Below are 14568 nucleotides of genomic sequence, written 5' to 3'. Positions count from 1 at the left end.
TGCTATGGATGATCCTGGATGTTCAGCCATGTGCCGTTTTCGAGCGGTGGCCTCGCACTTTCGTGGTACAGCTGTCTGCAATTTGGCTCTCATAAGTCGTCCGTGTCGCGTTAGAAAGGTTCAAATTTAGTCCGTTCAAGTCCATCCGTTAGTCAAGAGAAGTACATTTTGTTTGCCTCGCCTCAGGTCTCGTACGAAGGCTTCTGCAGACCTCGATCAGCTTTGTCGACAATCTTCGCTTCATCAACCATCCCAAATATATTTTCTACCCTGCGAAATTCTTCCGGGCTTACAAGTATCCCGACCCCGCGCTTCTGAAGACGTATTGCTTTCCCCAATTCAAATTCTGGAATGTCAGCCCTGAGGGAGAAGGTGGAATACAAAACGATCGATGGCGTGGTTCTCCGCGGTTTGTTCTACGCTGCCGGCGACGGTCCAGCTCCGGCTATCATTATGACACATGGTGTACGTTGTTTCGACCGATACAGTTAGAAAAGTACGCTAACGTACCTTACTATCAGTTCAACTGTGTGAAAGAGATGCTGTTGCCGGAACTGGCTGAGTGGTTCCAGTCCTTGGGATTTAACACTCTCATATACGACCCACGAAGTATTGGCGATAGCGACGGGCTACCAAGAAACCATATTAGTCCACTGCAACAGGCGGAGGATCTTTCCGGTAAGTCTGCTACATGAATTCCTAGGCCATGGCCATGGGATAACGCACGTGCTTCTTGCTAACGTCTGCCAATAACAGACATTGTAACACACGTTGCATCGTTCCCAAGTGTGGATGCCCGTCGCATCGTTCTTTGGGGCATGTCTTTCGGTGCTACGGTGAGCGCTTGTGCAGCCGCTGTTGATCGGCGGGTGAAAGCGCTGGTTATGGTGTGCCCCATCTTTAGTTTCGTCCAACCAGAGAAGCGGGAGAAAGCGTTCGCACAGCTCATCAGAGACCGGCAGTCCCAGCTTCGTGGTAACGAGCCGTTTTCGTTGCCTCCTTTCAATAGCAGAGGTGAGAACCCCATAGGCATGGCAGGATCCGGGGGGCCTGGGGGCATGGAGGCATACAATTTTATGAATGCCGTTATCGATCGTGGAGCACCCAACTTTCGGGATCGAATTACGTTGCAGACGTACCACAAGCTGGCCCTGTTCAGACCCAAGGAGCTACTTGATCTCGTTCGGACGCCAGTTCAAATGATCGTTCCCGAGCTGGATGACATATCTCCAGCCGAGGAGCAGAAAGAGGCATTCGGGCGATTTGAAGGACCGAAGGAGCTATATCTTGCCAATGGAAAAGGGCATCTCACTGTGCTAAGCGGTAGCGGATCCAAAGATATTTGGCAAACGATGGTAGACTTCATTCGTCATGCACTTGATTAATTATCAGTACATAATACGACCTGTTCACAGACGTTCATCTACTAGCGATTGTGTGTAATTCACTTTTCACACCTATGAGCTCAAAAATACAAGCCCTTACGCAACCCAATTGAATTCTCCCTTACATCCATTGCGTGTTTGAGATAGTTTTCAGTCCCCCTTCCCCTGAGATTCGAGCATACAACCTTTGAGTCTATGCTGACAAGTTGACGGAACCCAACTTCCTATTTTGTTCACAAACCCGAGTTCGTGGAAAATTTGGCCCTTGTCGGCCGCGTAGTCATCCACGTTACCGTTGTCGTTCTGGTAGCGAAATTGAGATTCATGAGGACCCATTCGCACGCAATCAAACCCCCACGTGAGGCAAGAGATCCCACTTTTGTCCATCCTTGCAGTATGCATGGTCAGCATTTGGCCCTCACTAGAAAGCTTGTCTGTAGCAATCTGCGAGACGCTGACCATGCAGGAACAATGCCTCCATTCAATCAAGGTGGAACTCAATGGTACAGCTACCCTGTCGCTTTCATGTCGCCATAAACCGTTTATGGAAATGATGTTATTGCAATTGATACCTCGCAGCCTGCATGAATGGAGACTACAGGGCAGGTCCAGTAAAGTGACGGCATTGAACTTCGATGACAAACCTGGAGACAGACGCTCAAGCAAGTTTCGGTGCCAAAACCCATTACTTACCATGCATTCATCAATGCCGGCTGTGACCATGCTTGGCCAAGCTGCCCGGTAAGCAAAGCTCATGAGGTCTACTGAGTCTGAATTTGTCATCCCTTTGCGCATTACAGTGCATCAGAAATGTTAACATTCGCTGCGTTACGCGACGATGACGAGTTAAGAGAACAATTTGAGTTGATATTTGAAGGCAATTGATATTCCATAATCCACAAGCCTGCACCGAACTTCGTTCACCTCTGTATCTCTTTGTGTATTCAGCTGTGTTGAGTCTGCCCTGAACAAAAAGTAACAATGGCACCAACTACTGTGCTCATCACTGGGGCCAATCGCGGCATCGGCAAAGGTCTTCTCGAGAAATACCTGGCTAGACCTAATCACACCGTCATCGGCACGGTCCGCGATCCCAATCACGAGTCATCTAAGGCCCTGGCTAGTCTGCCCAAAGCCAATGGGTCTTCTCTGGTACTTGTTAAATTTGACATCACAGTCAAGGCTGACGGTCTAGACGCTGTGAAACAGCTGGAAGCGCAGGGCATTGATCATCTTGACGTTGTCATTGCCAATGCCGGTGTCTGTTTTGCATGGCCCAAGGTGTCCGAGATCAAAGTCGAAGAGATCGAAGGCCACTACGTGCCGAACGTCCACGGTCTTATTTTTACGTACCAAGCTACGCTGCCTCTGCTGAAGAAATCCAAGAACGGCAAGTGGATTACAATTGGCTCGTGTTCGGCCTGGTTGACGGTAAGACCATTCTCAAATCTCGCGGACAGGTCGTCCGCTAATAAACCTGCAGAACCAACTTGACATGCCAAATGCGGCTTATGGTACATCTAAGGTCGTTGCACACTGGTTGACCAAGGCTATCCACCGAGAAGAGCCGGAGCTAGTTGCGTTTCCCATCGACCCGGGGTAAGACAGGCCAGCTCGTGCACCTGCGGACGAACATACTGACAACTGCCTCAGCTGGGTCCAGACGGACCTTGGAAACAATGGTGCCCATTACTTTGGCCATGAGCAAGCGCCATTGAAAGTTGAAGATGTAACTGAGGGAATTGTCAAGGTGGTTGACTCAGCCAAGAGGGATAGCCACGGCGGGAAGTTGATCCAGTGGGATGGTGTTGTGCTGCCTTGGTAATAATATCAATATTGGTTTGACATCAGTCGTGAGCAAGCATGGCCTGTGTTTTCTAGTCCAAATTGGAAAGATTGAAGGAGAAGGAAAGAAAATAAAACGCTCTGCACAACTTGACATGAGAATTTTCAGCCACTGAGATTCATGATTGATACAATATAATGCTGTCGTGAAATTCCTGTGTTTTAGTGCAGTTTATCTTACGCCGCCTTAAGCAATTCGGGATGATATTTGAAAGTTTCGAGTCCTTTGTGATATTCACTCCAACTCTTCATATACTTAGGTACAAAATCGAACCTGAACCATGTGCAAGACATCTTCTCATTCCATGGTAAGGAGGTAAACGTTGTTTTATCAGTTATGGGGGTTTCGTTCTGGCGTTATTCTGGAAATTCTTTCTATTAAAACGACTATTAATACAATCAGAAAACTGAAAAAGCTTCAACAAAGAAAGCTAGTTCGGAGGGTTTGACGACCGCAGACATAGCAGTCTACCGAACTCGACTCGCGGTTGACACCAGTATGAAACCCTGAGCAAGCTCTTAGTTCCTACAGATGCGTCCATCAGAGGCAACGGTAACCTCGTCTGCCCCCACAGAAGTGTGCGAATACAAAAGAAAGTCCGGGTCGTAGGTTTTCTTGATATGCAGCAGCTTCTCATAATTTGAACCGTAATAGTCCGCTTTCCAATCCACATTGTCGTATGTGCCTTCGTTCATATACGCTCCTCCACCAGGCGTTAAGGGTTTGAGACGATCTTGAAAGCCGTTGACTTGCGCTTGGATTGCATGAACATCTGACACTGAGGATGCAGGATCAAACAAGACGTCGACATTGAGCCAGTACAGAGATTCGCGCCAGGCCGGAAGAACAGCGTTATCGCCTGGACTGTTCCCTGTGCGAGCGTGTGTAACGTTCGCGGCGATGCCATTGACTCGTACTGAGGGAAGGCCTGACTTGACGACGTCTCGTAAAACCGCAATCAGACCGGTTGCGTTGCCTTCAATCGTCGAACGCTGGATGAGACGGCCGCCGATGACGTCGTTTGTAGTGTACGGCCCATAGGGCATATCGCCCGTGTAGTGTTCGTAATGCTCGTAAAAGGTTGAGCGGTCGCTGGTCTCATACGAAGAAGGGACGATGCCGAGGCTATCAAGATCTTTGAGGAACGGCGAGAGAGCATCAGCCACCGTGGAAGCGTTGCCTCCAGGCAGAGTCGCAAAAGCGATACTGAATGATGCGTTGGTAAATCCCCAGACAGTGGTGAAACCCGGAATTCGGTCTAGGATAAGAAGATGACTCTGCCATTTCTCAATAGCTGCCCAGAAAGATTCTTCGTTGGTGTTTTCGAAGGCCAGGGATCCTCCCGCGACCTGTCCGTCGAGGTGTGCCTTGGTCGTCAACGATAATACGATTCCGTAAGTACCACCTCCGCCACCACTCAGTGCCCAGTAAAGGTCTGGGTTTTCTGTACGCGATGCCACAACATGTCTCCCATCTGGAGTTACAACCTCGAACTCCAGCGTGTTGTCAGCAGCAAGGCCGTAAGTAGCTCCTAGTGGGCCGTGTCCGGCGCCTTGAACATAGCCACCGGCCATGCCGACAGTGGGACAGAACCCGCCAACAACTCGGAGCCCATGGCTGGCCGCTGCAGCGTAGGCTTCAAAGAACTGAACACCTGCGGATACCTTGGCTGCAGGACCGGTGTACACGGTACTACTGTAGTTGAGGAATGTGATGTCCTTGAGATTGTGCGTCCACAGAGCAAGAGACCCTTCACCGTTGGAACGACCAATGTAATCGTGCCCAGTATTTTTAATGCTCAAACGGACATTGTTCTGTCTCGCAAACTCCAGACCTGCGACAACATCGGCGACACTGCTGACATTGATAGCGAAGGATGCAATGTTTCCTAGTATGCAGGACGCGTTCTGTGGAGCAAAGGGGCTGCAGGTGCTGTTGAGCCAGTAGGGTGACATGATGTTGACAGGATCCTGAAAACTGGGTTTGGATGTCAATGAGATGTTCGTCTGATGGGAGCAATCTCGGTCCACAAAGGGGTGACTGACTATGTGACTGGTTCGGTCCATCGCGCCCGAATGTCGGCACAGGCGTCAGCATCGTACCAGGCGCCATGACAAGATTTCGCCAACGGTTCCCCTACAAGGAGTCTGCCGCCGACGGTATCATTGAGCCGTCTCCAGTCTGCCGGATTTGGCCACTGTCTATCTCCCGGAAGATAGCGACAGTTTGCAGGGGATGTGGAGCCATTCACAGGCGCCGCGGTGATCAAAGAGACGTGCAACAAAGCCGTGGCTATGCCGAGGAGAAGGGATGCATGTGCCTGCATGTCGGACGAATCTGAAATACAGACGCAACTTTCAACAAGATTGACAACTAGATCGGCCCATTCAACAAGTCTGATAGAGACAGAGTGATTGACGCAAAAAGCAAGAACCAGTTTTTCTTAAGGAACGAAGACATGCAAGTTTAGTATGAGGCTGGTCGTTAATCATTGAGTTTAACGATCTCTTGATCAGCCCACGTCGAAAGGGGCTTTACACGCTATCGAATCCTACTGATGCCTGTGCTAGAATAATCAGTCACTTCCCAGCCTCGAGGAGTTCATCGGACTAGCCGAGACCCCTCCGGGCCGCCCGGCAGGTAGTCCCATTAATTTCTCCTGAGTTAATCCAGCTCCCGTTGTGGAGAAGACATGAGCCCATCCAAGTCCCATGAACTACATCTGAGTCAGATCCAAATTGGATAGTGCCATTCGTGATACCCGGTGGACACCTAAGTATACCATTGCTTCGTCTCCGACCTTGATCTTGATCCCATCTAATGTTGGGACATGGAGTCGTGGTCGAAGACTAACTTTGCAGGGGCTGCAGCCGGATGCCCGTCTACGCGGCATGCCCAAGACTGTTGGACCCTTAGATAACCCTGCACCGTAAGCTATACGCGTCAATAATCCTGCCAAGGAGGACGTTGGGTTTGTGCCACCTTGGCAATCAGTAAACTCTGAACTTGGGCATGGTGTTGGCGGTGGATGTTGCTGACCATGCATAATAGCGTGCTCACCGGGGTCAATGTAATCAATGGGTCAACCCCGGGCCGCCCCGTTCCTGCCGTTCCCTTGATATGCCTACATGATTCAGAATCCCCGCTCATTCAGGCAACACGTTCTCTCCATGGCTAGTATCACCTACGGCTTTAGCTTCCTTCGTGCATATTACGTCAAATTGAAATCGAGAACAGCAGAAGTCTCGAACTGAATTGCATCATGAAGAGCCAGGCAGCATCAGGAATAGTGCCTGAGCAGAGCTGGAAACATGTCTAAGACGAACAGTACAATATGAATAGAAACTGCAATGTTTTACAAAGGGCTGGTCCTTCAGCTTGACATGAAAATTTTGACATCCCGTCCTCATCAATGAATGAGATCATGTCACCGTTCGAGCGCTTCGGACAGAGCCCTTTTCTGGCTAGTGTTACAAGCACATGGAGAGAAGATGGGCTGTTAAGCTTGCCAACACTTTATGTTGCTCTGACTGTGTGGCTTTTGTACATCTTCTTCCTCACCACGTATCGACGTAAGGATGAATGGCACCTTGGGCAGTTTTCATTACAGAACGGAATTTGACAAAAGACCAGTTTTTCTTTCTCCGATCTCTAGTATTCCAGGACCAAAGCTCGCTGGTGAGATTGCCAAAACGCATCTCCTCACAACTCAAGAGCCTCCCGCTAAACAACGCCAGCTGTAACCTATTGGCATGAGATCTATTACGATGTCGTGCTTGGGGGTCAGTATTACCGGAAGATCGGCCAAATGCATGAGAAATACGGTCCGTCGTCCTGCCACATCTTACCAACGATATGACCAATGACTAAACATGACCGCAGGCCCCATCGTTCGCATAAACCCCCATGAGGTCCACTTCAATGATCCAGACTTCATCGACTCCATCTTTCCGGGACCTGGAAGGAAGACAAACAAGTACTTCTTTACCGGCAGGCGAACAGGAAGTAAGCCGAAAATGAATTCATCATTTGAACCTTGTCCTTGGCTGACCGATATTCTCTTCACTTCGACAGCTGCGGAGTCCATCGTCGCAACTATAGACCATGATATGCACCGAAGACGTCGTAACGCCATCAGCGGATTCTTCTCAACGGCAAGTATTCGCAGACTGGAACCCATCATTCAAGAGCACTTGAAAAAGTTACTTGCGCGGATGCAAGACGCCGGTAAAGCAAGCGAGGTGTTACCTATGCACTACGTTTTCCGGGCTTTTACTAGCGACCTGATTACAGAGTATGCATTTGGTGACTCATTTCATTTTCTGGAGAAGAGCGATTTCGCTATGCCGTACATGTTGTCGACGGACGTGTTTTTCATCCTCAACCACACTTTCTGCCACTTTCCTTGGGTCGGCACATTGCTAGCTTTAGCCCCACCATGGGCCGTCAAGACGTTCATCCCGTCATTAACAGAAATGTGGGACAAACAGATGGTATGTTGCCCGATGCCCGAAGATTTGAACCTCAGGATATCCGTGGCTTAGATTTGAACAGATGTGGATCGAAAAGGTTGAGGAAATCAGGAACTCCAAAAACCCTGACAGTGCGAAGAACACGATTTTTGAGGGAATACTTAACAGCAAGCTTCCTGACGAGGAGAAGACGATTCCAAGACTTGCGCATGAAGCACAGCTTGTCGTGTTTGCTGGCGAAGGTACAACGGCATACACATTACAAGCTGCTATCTACCAACTACTCGCCAATCCGACCGTCTTCCATAAGGTCAAAGCCGAGATCATTGCCGCTCTTCCTGACCCGGAAGAGGTGCCATCCTTTGCAAAGGTTGAGAAGCTGCCGTATTTGAGTGCCATCATTCAAGAAACAGTACGCCTTCACCCTGGCGTCGTTTCCAGACTACCTCGAGTCTCGCCCGACGTTCCCATTGTGTACCATGACAAGGGCAAAGGGAAGCAATATGTTCTTCCTCCAGGTACGTCGACAAATATGACCACACAGATTGCGCACATGAATCCGATAGCCTTTGAGGATCCCCACGAGTTCCGCCCTCAGCGATGGATCGACAACCCCAGACTAGACAAAGGTTTCATCGGATTTGCAAGGGGTACTAGAAACTGCATTGGGTACGTGATTGTTGCACTGATTTTAATGATTACCATGTTGACAATCAATCACAACAGCATGAACTTTGCACGTCAAGAAATGTCAATGGTGCTTGCTTCAATCATCCGCAAATACGACATTTACAACGGCCAAGAGGGTCCTTCGCTCGAATTATTCGATACCACGCGGGAAAGAGACATTGACCTTAACCAAGACTACATCATTCCATTCCCAGCAAAAGGAAGCCATGGCCTGCGGATAAAAGTGCGAAATTGAGACTGTACCCTAAGTTCCAATGAATCTTTCATCATCGCCAGACCTACGCTTCTGTTGGCGGTGGAATTAGAGCTGTCTCTTGGGCAAAAGAGTTAAAGAGCTCCGAGCAGATTTATAGAGTGTCGTTATCTCGTCATTGTTGGCATTCGTAGAGAAATACAATAACTCCAGGGCAAGACCATGCATCCCTCTCACTCGTGTTTTATGTCCAACATCCATCATACGTATTCACCCCATGTAGATATGTCTTAGGTCCATGTTGCGCGTTAATTTAGCAAGGAATGTTCGTAGGCGAATGAGGGGGGTCGACAACGTAGTCATCATACAACACAAGCGAGCCGCTGTGAGCCTCGTTGCGGACCTTTCCGTTGCTGTCCTTGAGCACAGTGAAGCGACTAGAGTAGCTGTTTGGTGCAGATGATCTGTTAGCGGAGTCCGACCGTAGTTTAATGTCATGGCGGCGACTCGGCCGAGAGCAGGGGCGAGTGCTTACTATGCAACCGAGCAGTTGCCACCGTCGAACCGCGATTGGATGACACCGAGCACATTGTAGATCTTCTCGGTAGAAGTCTCCGAGTGCACCGTGGTAGCGTTCGGCAGATGGTTCCACTGCTTCTCGCCTGTTGTGGGGAGCAGAGCCTGCTTGAGCTTGACGATCGCATCCGGTCCCTCCGCTGTGTTCTCGAGCACAATCAGACGGCCCGTGTCCGGGACGAAAAAGTCTGTGAACGTGTCGGTGGACGTGTGGTCCTCGGCGAAAGCGTACAAACTGAGGGAAACGCCAGTTAGCACTTGGAATGAATAGGGACACTCAAGAATGCGGCAGGTTCGACTTACGACTCAAGGAACGGCTCGAAAGAGGCGTCGACGCCTGATCCAGCCTGGTACCTGGCCATATCGACTCCCAGAGCAGTGCCTAGGAGAGTGAACGGGAGGAGAACCTTGCAGGCTTTCATTTTGAAGATGTTGTGGACTTGATCGGGTCGTAAGGCGAAGGGAAGGGTGGTGATGCAACGGCTGAGAGGCAAGCGACATGTTCAAGCATGGCAGTACAAGGTACTTATATAGGGACCGATAAAGCCTGGACCCTTTGGCTACGTGTCGAACGGACAGATGATTTATGATCGGAGGTCACGGACGGTGTAAGGCTGTCAGTACCCTTGGTAGGTAGATTCTTTCCACCGATGAATATGGGTCTTGAGATATGGAGATATCCACCTCTCTAGCTCTATCCACTGTCGCTCCGATCGAATTTGTTATGCAAATAGAACTGAGTGCTAGTCGATGCTTTTTGTTTTTCAAACCGTGCTCGGTGCCAATTTCATGTCACGTTGTACACGCAATATCATTCATTCGATTTGTAACCTTGACACTTGCTTCGAAGTGCCGCCTGATTCATTTGCAAACTGAACTCATGATCTCAACTGCTTCACTAGACATTCACCGTGGCGAGTCATTGTTCAGTTGAACATCAGTCAGTTTCCCTGGTTCGCTATCCACTTCCATAGTTGACCGCTCACCTTTTCCACAATGCCAATGTTTGTGATCAGCAGGGACACGTGCGGGTGGCATCTCACTAAGCCTCATTTAGATCGGTACCGACTAAATCATTCCCAAGACGTAGTGTTGTCCAGGAAGTCACCCACAGACTGATTACATGATTCATGCCATGAATGAAGAATCATGGAATAGTCCGCCGGCAGTCAAGTGGTAGGCAAGAAGTGAATGCCTATTATGAGCCACGTAAACAGCCGAAACCCAGCCAACGGGAGTTGTTAATTGCGAATTAATTCAAATACCTACTTTGCGAGATCCTTGTCGCTCATCGTGTCTAAGGAGAAATGCAACATCAATTTTCCAACTTACCCAGTCACAAAGTTTGACCTGGCGCGACGGTTCGGCCCGGCCAAGAAAGCAAAAGCTGTGTGATCTGCTGCCCCATTCAAAGATCCTGGATAGTCTAGTCGGGGATTAGTGAGCCTCTTATCTCCAGGAGTGCCATTACACTTTTCTCAATTTACTTGACTACACAACGTTCAAAGTGCATGATACTGGCTTGAGAAATGGCTGGATGGTTCTTCTGCAACAATCTGCCGAACATTTCTACTGCCTTATGTTAGTGGAGGCCTGAACCCCTGTGTCCGATTTAGTGTGGCGATCTTGGCCCAGACCAGCGGAGTTTCCACACATGAAGCATTCTTCATCGAGTGTTGACGGAAAGATTTATCGGTGATGAGTAGAACCCAATTGAACTTCGAATGACTATTGAAATTGAAAGAATCATTCTCATCGATGAGATAGTCTATGTACAAGCAGAAGTACGAGGAACGTTTTGTTGTCTTTCACTCTTTGCATCAACTGGCAAAGATGACTGATGACTAATTCGGAGATGCTGACGTAATTGACGGAGTCCGCGTGCTTGTCCGTCATGTCATCCGTGCGCGCGCGGCGTTGAGCAAGGAGGTTGCTTCTTCGTCGGAGAATCTGAACAGAAGTCCAGTCAGAACATTCCGATGCCATCCCAACCGTTTCCCATCAAAACCGAACCCTTTTCCATGCTCAACCATCGCAACTAGCGCCTCCAAATCATGGCGGGGATGCAATTGGGGCTGCAGGTGGCCTTCTACCTCTATCCCTGCGGTCTCTTCGTCGCCCTGCTGGGGGCCCAGTCCGTCCAGTTCTGGCGCGAAAGACGTGGCGGACCGCGCCGGGACGCGCCGGACGAGAAGGCCGTCGCCCTGCGCAAGTTCTACAACCGCCTCATCTGGTTCTTCCAACTAATTCTTTCTGCTGTTCTGGTGAGAAGCCTTTCATATTAATCCGGGCGAAGATCACGTCGAGGCTCACAAGTTCCCAGTTTGCCAGCACCATCGTTGCCGTCCGTGAGGCGTTCGGCGGCCACTATGAGGGCCCGGCCAAAGTCGACTTTCCCTTCGCCGCTTACATTGTATGTGTCAATCGCTGCTCATCTTCACGATACACCCAATTGACCGACACTTAGGCGTCGTACGTCGCGGTTCTCCTCTACTTCCTCGCTGGCCTGCTTCCTGATCCCGAGGGGCCGTGGGTGCCGACCGCATGCCACGCCTATGCCTGGATCGTCGCCATCCTCTTCGAAGCGGTGATTGCCGCCCTCTTCTTCTCGGAGCACCCTTACCTGCGAGTGTCGAAACCCCTTCTAGACTCTCTTTCCTCTCTAGGCTTCGCCAGGATCGCAATCCTCCTGTTCATGTCCATCGCGCTGGCGTTCCGGGAATACCGATTGCGACCGTCAACGCCCAGGTCAACCCCGGAAGAGCGACAATCCCTGCTGCAGAACGGCAACGGCTCGGCCAATTATGGAGGCGCCCACCCTCACGGCCCGCCCGCTGGACCCAGGCAACAGGTCCAGGGCACCGGTTGGCTCGATTACTTTGCTGGCTTCAAAGTTCTCTTCCCTTATCTCTGGTATGACGACTGACTGCTGTGAATGTAGTCCATCTGCTAACTGTACCTAGGCCCAAGGACTCACCTCTTTACCAGGCAATCGTCGTCTTCTGCTTGGTCATTCTCATCCTGCAGCGCACCGTGAACGTCTTCGCTCCCGTCTTGCTTGGCTCTCTCGTCGACGAACTCGGCCACGGTGGCATTCCCTACCGAGAAATCATCCTCTATGTCGTCTTCCGTGCGCTTCAGGGTAACCAGGGAATCCTCGGTGCTCTGCGATCCGTCCTCTGGATCCCCGTCTCGCAATCTCTCTTCCGCAGGCTCTCTTGCGCCGCCTTTGAGCATGTCCTGGGTCTGTCTCTGGAGTTCCACCTCAACAAGAAGATTGGTGAGGTCACCAGCGCCCTGAGCCGAGGTGCTGCGATGAACACATTCCTCGAGAACTTCTGCTTCCAAGTGTTCCCCATGGTCTTTGACATTTTCGTCGCTGGCGTCTTTTTCTTCGTCAAGTATGACGCGTTCTACACCATCATCGTCTTCTTCATCATGTGGTCTTACATCTTCCTGACTATCTACGTCGCCAAGTACCGCGGCAAGCAGAGGAGGGACATGGCCACGAAGATGCGTGAGATGGAGGCCATCAAGACCGACGCCATCATGGCATACGAGACAGTCCAGCACAATAACGCTGTCGTTCCAGAGACGCAACGATTCAAGGAGCACGTCGTGGTGTACCAGAGGGCCGAGCGACTCGTGCAGTGGTCCCTCAACGGCCTCAACCTTACGCAGAGCTCCATCTTCTCCCTCGGAACCGCACTGCTCGTCGCCGTGTCAGCCTACAAGATCTCCATTGGCGAGCAGACCGTCGGCGAGTTCGTCAGCTTGATCAACTACTTTGTCCAGCTTCAGGGCCCTCTCAACTTCTTCGGCACATACTACACCATGCTCCAGAATAATCTCATCGAAGCGGAGCGAATGCTTGATCTCGTAAGCCCTCTGCGTCAGTGTGGGGAGTAATCTACTGATGCGTTGCAGTTCAAAGAAACATCCGGTATCGTCGAGAAGCCCGATGCAATCGCATTGCCGTCACCTAAGGGAGAGGTTGCGTTCAACAATGTGAAGTTCTCCTACCAGACGAAGAAGGGCGACCCCGCCCTTGATGGTGTCAGCTTCACCGTCGCCCCCGGAACCAAGACTGCCATCGTTGGAGAGTCCGGCAGCGGCAAGTCGACCTCACTCAAGCTCTTATTCCGCTTTTACGACGTCCAGGAGGGTGCCGTCACTGTCGATGGTCACGATATCAAGGATCTCAAGCTAGACAGCCTCCGCAGGCACATTGGTGTTGTCCCGCAGGATACCGTTCTTTTCAACGCAACGATCATGTACAACCTCCTCTACGCCAACCCCAAGGCGTCCGAGGCCGACGTCTTCGAGGCTTGCAAGGCGGCGAACATTCACGAACGTATTCTCAACTTCCCTGATGGATATGAGACCAAGGTTGGTGAGCGTGGTCTGAAGTTGTCTGGAGGTGAACGCCAGAGAGAACGTATACCCCACCCCCAAGTGCACGATACATCACTCTAACATGTCTTAGATTGCCATCGCACGAGCTATTCTGAAGGACGCTCGCATCTTGCTGCTGGACGAGGCTACCGCATCCCTGGATTCTCACACTGAGCGACAGATCCAGGATGCCTTGGAGCGTGTGACTGCCGGAAGAACCACAATTACCATTGCGTGAGTCGACTGCCATCTTATGTTCTCAACGAAATGATTTCATCTTGCTGACACATCCAACAGCCACCGTCTGTCCACGATCACCACATCTGACCAGATCGTTGTCCTCCACAAGGGCAAGATCGTCGAACGCGGCACGCATTCCGAGCTGTTGTCTCTGCAAGGTCGCTACCACGCCATGTGGGAGAAGCAGACCACCATTGAAAAGAAGGCGCAGGAGAAGACCGAGAAAGAGGGCGAGTCGTCCGAGACGGCTTCGCAGGAGTAAAATCGTACACTTTCGATAGAAGATTGTATCATTACCTGTAGTTATAGAAAAGTCTGAACCTAAATGAATCTCGAGAATGATTCGCGACATCGTCGTATAGTCCTGCCCCATCATCGACCCTCGGGCAGGCTTCTCGGTATTTACTGTTCCACAATGAATGAATCTTATGTGGGACGCCCACTATCTCTCACAACTAGGCGGCAACGACAAGTAAAAGCTTCATCGTGGCTCACGCGGCGGAGGCTTCGACACACTCGGCATGAAGTTGCCCCGTCTGCATGCCATGGCTGGTTTCGGTGGCTAGATCCTTGGTCTAAGAAATGGCTAGACATTCTTTAATTGGCTGATGAAAGCCATTGATGACAGTGATCTCCATCGGGGATAGCGTTGTAAGCTCACTGCAGATTTGGGTCCGTCCCGGGGGATCACCGCCGCAGCTGATCCCTGCACAACCATCTACCTCTTCCAAGCCGCAGGCAGATAAGTACTGGCGACATTCTTTGAGGTGC

At 50.6% G+C, this 14568-nt stretch overlaps 5 protein-coding genes and 1 pseudogene across 6 annotated transcripts; 4 read left to right on the top strand and 2 right to left on the bottom strand.

Annotated features, from left to right (window-relative positions):
* Positions 1 to 351: 351 nt before the first annotated feature.
* On the top strand, positions 352 to 1385 carry GCG54_00003980 (Polyketide transferase; the record flags this gene model as incomplete). Its single annotated transcript, XM_045404036.1, has 3 exons — positions 352 to 465; positions 522 to 678; positions 757 to 1385. The coding sequence occupies 3 exons, from the start codon at positions 352 to 354 to the stop codon at positions 1383 to 1385; spliced, it is 900 nt and encodes a 299-aa protein (XP_045257236.1).
* A 981-nt stretch (positions 1386 to 2366) lies between these two features.
* On the top strand, positions 2367 to 3210 carry GCG54_00003979 (Norsolorinic acid ketoreductase; the record flags this gene model as incomplete). Its single annotated transcript, XM_045404035.1, has 3 exons — positions 2367 to 2816; positions 2869 to 2984; positions 3039 to 3210. 3 exons carry the CDS (start codon positions 2367 to 2369, stop codon positions 3208 to 3210), a joined length of 738 nt encoding a protein of 245 aa, XP_045257235.1.
* A 539-nt stretch (positions 3211 to 3749) lies between these two features.
* GCG54_00003978 lies at positions 3750 to 5557 on the bottom strand (annotated as a pseudogene). Its single transcript has one exon. A coding segment is annotated over exon 1 (1808 nt).
* Positions 5558 to 7103: 1546 nt separating this feature from the next.
* On the top strand, positions 7104 to 8628 carry GCG54_00003977 (Cytochrome P450 monooxygenase sdnE; the record flags this gene model as incomplete). The annotated part of the gene is made up of 5 exons (XM_045404034.1): positions 7104 to 7236; positions 7306 to 7724; positions 7786 to 8221; positions 8270 to 8372; positions 8430 to 8628. The coding sequence occupies 5 exons, from the start codon at positions 7104 to 7106 to the stop codon at positions 8626 to 8628; spliced, it is 1290 nt and encodes a 429-aa protein (XP_045257234.1).
* A 271-nt stretch (positions 8629 to 8899) lies between these two features.
* GCG54_00003976 (uncharacterized protein) lies at positions 8900 to 9584 on the bottom strand (the record flags this gene model as incomplete). The annotated part of the gene is made up of 3 exons (XM_045404033.1): positions 8900 to 9032; positions 9122 to 9397; positions 9466 to 9584. The coding sequence occupies 3 exons, from the start codon at positions 9582 to 9584 to the stop codon at positions 8900 to 8902; spliced, it is 528 nt and encodes a 175-aa protein (XP_045257233.1).
* Positions 9585 to 11216: 1632 nt separating this feature from the next.
* GCG54_00003975 (ABC transporter aclQ) lies at positions 11217 to 14059 on the top strand (the record flags this gene model as incomplete). The annotated part of the gene is made up of 7 exons (XM_045404032.1): positions 11217 to 11426; positions 11486 to 11575; positions 11630 to 12075; positions 12126 to 13041; positions 13090 to 13617; positions 13649 to 13791; positions 13855 to 14059. 7 exons carry the CDS (start codon positions 11217 to 11219, stop codon positions 14057 to 14059), a joined length of 2538 nt encoding a protein of 845 aa, XP_045257232.1.
* Positions 14060 to 14568: the final 509 nt, after the last annotated feature.

Source organism: Colletotrichum gloeosporioides, assembly GCF_011800055.1.
Source record: "Colletotrichum gloeosporioides strain Lc1 chromosome Unknown consensus_103, whole genome shotgun sequence".
NCBI lineage: Eukaryota > Fungi > Ascomycota > Sordariomycetes > Glomerellales > Glomerellaceae > Colletotrichum > Colletotrichum gloeosporioides.
Note: the sequence above shows the minus strand (reverse complement) of the source record. Positions and strands in the feature narration are given on the sequence as shown.